The sequence below is a fragment of the Triticum urartu genome, chromosome 6A (genome assembly GCF_056163025.1).
Source record: "Triticum urartu cultivar PI428250 chromosome 6A, HENAU_Tu73, whole genome shotgun sequence".
Taxonomy (NCBI): domain Eukaryota; kingdom Viridiplantae; phylum Streptophyta; class Magnoliopsida; order Poales; family Poaceae; genus Triticum; species Triticum urartu.
In genome coordinates this window covers 12245948-12252201 of record NC_141878.1, presented here as the reverse complement: position 1 = coordinate 12252201, position 6254 = coordinate 12245948, and the positions used below count along the sequence as shown (strand labels likewise).

The window sequence follows — 6254 nt, the reverse complement described above, 5'->3', positions numbered from 1 at the left end:
CGGACCCGCCCGACCGCTCGGTGGAGATAGCCCGCGTGTCGGACGCAGACGGGCCACCCGTGGATCCTGCGATTGGTGGAGTAGGCAGATCCACCTGGGATCCCGTGCGCATGATTGCGCCGCTGGATCTCTCGGGATCGGCGTCCGCAGGTGGATCTTCCTCGTGTCTTGCGCCAGCCTCCCTTGGCGTTATCTGTTGCTTCAAATCACGTTGCACAGTTTTTTTTGCTACATTTTTGTTAGCCTTTTCCTTTTCTACATCATGAAGATCAGGATCAGTAGCACAATCAATCACATGATCAACTACTCTTTCGCCCGCTTGATCAGTACGATTTAGAGCTCCGGTGAAAGCAAAAGAATTTGAGTGCTTAGCCGAGAACCCGCATTATTATGCAGGTCAAACAAGGGCAAACTATTTCGAAAGTGATATAATGTATTGGTTAATATAATATACTTAGACCTTACACAAATGAACTGGCCACAATGCAGATAGGACTTGATCATTTAGTTCAACAATAAACCACAAAACATACTTAAAATTCATCACAAATCTCCTTCAGCTTCTTGATCTTATCAACGTACCCATGTTTCTGTTTGAGAAAATCTGCAATAATATACTCAAGTTTTTTCTTCTCTTGCTTCAGTTGGTCCCTCTCTCTCATCACTTGGTCTCTCTCTAGCACCACCCGGTCCCGGTCTTTCTCAGCCTTTACCCTCAGGACCTGATGTAGATTGGCACAACCATGGTCTGCCATCTTATTCTTCTCCAGCTCCTCTTTGAGATCACTAAGTGACAATCTTGCATTGCCCAACTGGGTGAGAGCATCCTCCTTATCAGCCACCAGATTAGCAAAGTCCATTTTGAAAAATCTTAGCTCTTCCTCCGTCCTCCTCTTTTCTCCAATTAACATGCATTTGTCTTCAGCATTCTTAATATTCTATCTCAGCTTCTCGTCATACATGCTCCACAGTTCTCTCAGGCAGAACTTCGTAGCCACTGACCACTCCGGGTCTACCCATTCCACATAGTTACATTTCACTTCTTCCTACAGTATGAAAAAATATGGTCTCAATCATATATGCACAAATGCAATACAATTACATGCAATGCACTAAAAATATGGTCTCAATCATATAAACACAAAATGTAGCATGCAATGATATACATATATATGTATATGGATCAATTAACTACAAGTATATGCTATTATATGCTAAAACAAATATTAGACCGTGAAAAAGACAACATAAATACGGAATTTGTAACTGCACAAATTAATTGAAATTGTATGCAACTTTGGGCAGATCAATGGATTACCGCGAAGTAAGTCGAGCACGAGGTAATGTAAACATATATTTACAGTATGGAACAACATACCTTCTGACCACAGGCAAGAAAACGTCTGCCAGTGTCCAAGAAATCAAAAGCAACTAGCCTGACGCAAGGTTCTCGATGCAGACAACGAGAAGACAAATCGTGAGCAATGCCACTCCATTCATAGCACTGGATAGTCATAGGAAGCTAAACGAAACAACGGAGATAATGCACAGATCAACGCCCTGCGTTAAATACCGGAAATGAAGAACCCTAACCCTAAGCCTAGCACTATCTGGAGAATATATAGTAGGTGCGTACCTGCAGGCTAGTCACGGATTCGCCATCCGAAGAAGAGCTCGACTCGTCGCTCCACGAAACCATGGCGTAACATGACCGGTGGCAAGAGGTGGATCGGTGGCGGCGGCGGCGGTCGCAGTGGATAGATAGAACGCGCGTGGAGATCGCGAGGGAAGAACCGCCCCGACCAGGTGGCCAGCGCGGCCCATTTAAACGGGTTGTAATAAAAAAAATTGTTAAATGGGCTCGGCAACGGGAGCGGCCGTGTGTCGCGCCGTCTAACGGCATCCGTCACCCCCCCCCTCCACGTCATCGCGACAAGCGGCACGAGTTACACTGCAAGCCCTGAAATGGTGGGTTTCTCTTTTCTTTATGAGGTGAGAATGGTGGGTTTTTGGTACGAAGTCTATACTATAGACCAAAGTGAGCTGGTATCTTCCATATCTAAATGGTGGTGAACCAAAGGAGTGAAAAAAAAATAATTATTACCACACATAATTACATCTTCTATATCTGAACAACTAGCCACCACTAACCTATTTCTCTTGACATGCAAGTTTGCCACCTCGTCATTCAACATGTATGGAGAAAGGTCCACTACAACATGCAAACAAAAGATTCCCGCAACATCATATACATGTTACACGTAAGCATTTCTCTATGAATATATTGCAAAACATTCCCGCAACAACATGCCGGGTATCGTCTAGTTTTCTAATATAATATAACTAGAGTGGATAACACAAAAGATGACATCATTACAATGGCTAAAATGCTATCCATTTTCCATGATTAAATTCCCTAGTGACCGCCTCCTGTTTAGTCCATATATGCTACAAGCACTATCTCAAGGTACTGGCCTCTTGCAATATTATGTATCATGTATCATGTATGCAGTAACACATTGTAAACACCTCATTATTAGATCACTGGATTCATCCTAACATAACTCTAGCAACTGTTCTACTCTTCTTCGCCCACCACGCTTCTGCACACGATAACAGGAAAAGTTAATGAATGACAAATTAAAAACAATTATAACCTACAATGCGTACAAAAACTTACTTCTTATTTAGTTTGCATTTCTTGCTGCGTTTAGTGTGCCCTAGCAATTTGCATGCACCGCACCTGATTATGATCTCGTCGTACGAAAGTGGCCTACCATTTTTCGACATAGGGCAGTTCTCATCTACCTTAGTTGCACCTTTTGTTGATACTTTAATAGGATCTTGAACTTCAACTATGTTGCCTTCACCATTGTCTACATATTCAATTGCACAACTACTAAGATCAGCCGTTTTCTTACTCAAATTTTCCTTTAGCTGATCATACTCATGGCTCTTAGCTATCACGGTCTTCAAGCTCTCCTGTAAATGATCCCACAAAGCTGGGTGTTTGCATGCTGCATGCATAGCTTCTGAAGCCAACACACTGACCTGGCTATATTTCATTCTTTCAGCTGCTCCAGTCCATCCAAATCCCAACAGATCACTTGTGCGCCTCGCGGGCAGTCCCAACCTTGCGTCTTTCGTGAACCGCACAAGAACTAAACACTTTGGTATTTTAGATATATTCATGTACTTCAGTACATGGAATATGTGCTTGCAAGGTAGACCCTTTCGAATCATTCTTCTGCAGCTGCACCTTATAGTTTCTGCGGAATTTACTGGAGTGTACTCCACCCAAAAACGGCTCTTCCGGTTATTCTTCCAGGCCATGATGTACTGCTGTGATCCGTCTCCAAGCTTTATTTCTACAATCTCCATGCCGCCAATTTTCCTAAGATCAGCTTGCAACATATAGAAGTTTGCTGGAGTGAAGACGTGAGAAGCAGCTATCTCAAGTTCCCTCAAGCTAGTAACTGCCACCGGTACACTCTGTGAGGCCATGCAATCATCTCGTGCCTCATTCTCACAGATACGTACAACGTCGTTCTCATAGTGCAAAATCATATCCACCAGGGTCATTTCACCGTCTAGGTGGAGGTGAAGGCATGAGTTTAGACTTTCACTCCTCTGGTTGCTTTTCATGCCAAGCCAAAAACCCTCTGTCAGATAAGCCGCGGCCCACAGTCTCCTCTTCTTATACATCCGTCTCAACCATGTTACTGTTTTTCCGACTGCCATCTTTTGGAAAACGCGTGCCATCTCTCCTCAAACGTGGCCGTGGACGTGCTGTAGTACAGAAGAGTTCGGAACTCCTTCAAGGACTTGTGACTGAGGTGAATCTTCATATTTTTTTCTATATGCCACGTACATATATGGTGCCACACATCTGGCAAGACTTGGCGAATTGCCTTGATCATCGCAGCGTCGGCGTCCGTAATAACACTCTTCGGCATCTTTTGACACATGGACCTCAAAAAAGTCTCCGGCAGCCACACATATGTCTCTTCGGTTTCGTCCAAAACTATGGCACAAGCAAAAACAATGGTCTTCCGGTGATGGTTAAGACCAACAAAGGGTATGAATGGCATACCATACCGGTTCATCTTGTACGTGCTGTCAAATACAAGCACGTCGCCGAAGTCCTCATAGTCATGACGAGACTGGGAGTCACACCAGAACATCCTATTCATATGTCCTTCCTTGTCTAGCTTGTACTCGAAAAAGAAGTTAGGATCCCTCTGTTTCCTACTGGCCATGATGCCTATGACTGTGGCAGCATCACCTTTTGAAAGTATCTTCCTCTTCTCCCTGGCGCAAAGGTTGCATATTTCACGCCTGGTAAAACCAACACCGCCATACCATACATGTTTGCTGATGAACGGATCCATCATGTCGTGAATTCTAATCCCTGCAGCTCCCATGGACAGTATCTCAGCTCTCTGGTACTCTTTGATTTTTCTGTGGGACCAAAGAAAAGGTACCTCGTCCGGTCCCGCCAAGATATGGCTATGCTTGTCCTCAAAACTATCAACATACCAAACCCCACGCTTTTGGTCAAGCTTCACGGTCAGGTGCGCTTTGCAGTGGCAGCGTGTCTCGGTTCGGAGCCTACGACTGTGTCCTTCCTCGGTTAGCAACCTGCTATCACGTTTTCCTTGTCTGGAGCAAACAAACCGCCTATAACGCATATGACGTGACTCGGTTTTGGTATGCCTGACCCTATTCTTTCTAATGCTGAAACCATTTTCTCTAGCATAGTTGTTGTAGAAATCATACGCAGCCTCATGAGACGTAAAAGTCTTTTGTATTATCTGCATGAACATATCACTCTTATCATCTGCACTAGGAGTATCTTGGACATTCTTTTTCCCCTCAACTTCGGTCACCTACACAATCGTAACATAGCCATGAAAACAGTTTTCTATGGTATAACATTATTTCCATACAACATTCATTACATATTTACCTCACTCATGATGACCGACGATTGCGACTCCCCAGAATCAGGTGCAGCTAATGATTCGACATCAAGGCCTGTCTCCGCGTCGGATTCACCGTAATAGTCGTACGCATTATGACATTCAGAAATGAGCTGAAAAGTATAACACAAATACATAAGTACTTATAATATAATATTCCAGGATTTATTCAACTTGCATGCATGCCAACAAAAAATTCCACTTCCATACCTGACTAATGTAATCTTCATTCGAGATCTCCAAGTTGTTTTCCTCGCCATCATCATTCTCATTGTTTTCCTGACCATCATCATGTTCATCCATCTATAAATTTTCAAAATATAATATTGTCGGATGTCACCAAAAAATTACAACATGATAATGCGACTCACATTAAGATCTTCCAATACGTTCCCATTCTCTGACATATCTCCACGATCTGAATTTTCATCATCTGACCAATCTTCTATCCAGTCTTTCATCACTTCTCCAAACTCCATGTCATACATCATATCAGTTAACTCATCGTTCGCCATTTCCTACAACAATTAATATGTATCATCGCATGTGCAAACATTATCAATGCTGACATATATAACACCTAGCACACGATCACAGATGTTAAATAAACTACCCCAACCGGAGAGCGCCCCAACCGAGGGCGTTCAGATCGTGCACACAACCGAGGCCAACGACCTCTGATCGCCCATGGATCCTCCCCCTCTCCACACCGAGCGGCGTTAAGGTACGTCCCACGAATCCAGTACGTGATCACTTTGGATCGCGAGAAGCTGCGCTACCCGTGATAACATGCGCCGCCGGATTCCTATTCCACGGCACCAGTCGTGATTACTTTGGATCGCCGGATACCTAGTTAAGCCGCCGCATCAAATAACGGAGCCGTCGTGCACACAACCGATGGCAACCGACGCTAGGTTAACCCTAGAAAGAAGAAACCCACTTTAGCCCGCGTGATCACTGTGTATATCACGACGAGCAGCACTACCAGAACAAGATCTGCGATGGCCTGGACCGCCAGAAAGCTAGGTTACCCGCCCCGCTAGGTTAACCACTACGACGAAAACAGCGGCAGTTCGTTTGATGCTGCCGCGAGCAAGACAAACGTGGGGAAACGAGATGCGGTACCTGTGAGCGCTGGAGGTTGACGACGGTGCCGCGCGCGCTCTCGGACAAGATCGCCGGCGATAAGATCGCCGCCGCTGATATTCCGAAAGAACCTCACCAGAATGATGGAGGAGATGCGTGAATGATGGAGCTGCGTGATTGATGGAG

The 6254-nt window shown here is 44.7% G+C and overlaps 2 protein-coding genes across 2 annotated transcripts; both read right to left on the bottom strand.

Annotated features, from left to right (window-relative positions):
* Positions 1 to 2676: 2676 nt before the first annotated feature.
* On the bottom strand, positions 2677 to 4174 carry LOC147963166 (protein FAR-RED ELONGATED HYPOCOTYL 3-like). The gene has a single exon (XM_087528896.1). The coding sequence runs from the start codon at positions 3760 to 3762 to the stop codon at positions 2677 to 2679; it is 1086 nt and encodes a 361-aa protein (XP_087385022.1). The 5' UTR covers positions 3763 to 4174.
* Positions 4175 to 4957: 783 nt separating this feature from the next.
* Positions 4958 to 5497, bottom strand: LOC147963165 (uncharacterized). The gene is made up of 3 exons (XM_087528897.1): positions 5354 to 5497; positions 5193 to 5285; positions 4958 to 5095 (listed from the first exon to the last, which is right to left on the bottom strand). Exons 1-3 carry the CDS (start codon positions 5495 to 5497, stop codon positions 4958 to 4960), a joined length of 375 nt encoding a protein of 124 aa, XP_087385023.1.
* Positions 5498 to 6254: the final 757 nt, after the last annotated feature.

What these genes read in the sequence shown, in the direction of transcription:
- LOC147963166 (XM_087528896.1), bottom strand. Translation starts at nt 3,762, where the DNA reads ATGGCACGCGTTTTCCAAAAGATGGCAGTCGGAAAAACAGTAACATGG.
- LOC147963165 (XM_087528897.1), bottom strand. Translation starts at nt 5,497, where the DNA reads ATGGCGAACGATGAGTTAACTGATATGATGTATGACATGGAGTTTGGA. An exon ending in ACGTATTGGAAGATCTTAAT is followed by an intron (nt 5,286 to 5,353) that starts GTGAGTCGCATT and finishes GAAAATTTATAG; the next exon opens with ATGGATGAACATGATGATGG. An exon ending in ATGAAGATTACATTAGTCAG is followed by an intron (nt 5,096 to 5,192) that starts GTATGGAAGTGG and finishes TATACTTTTCAG; the next exon opens with CTCATTTCTGAATGTCATAA.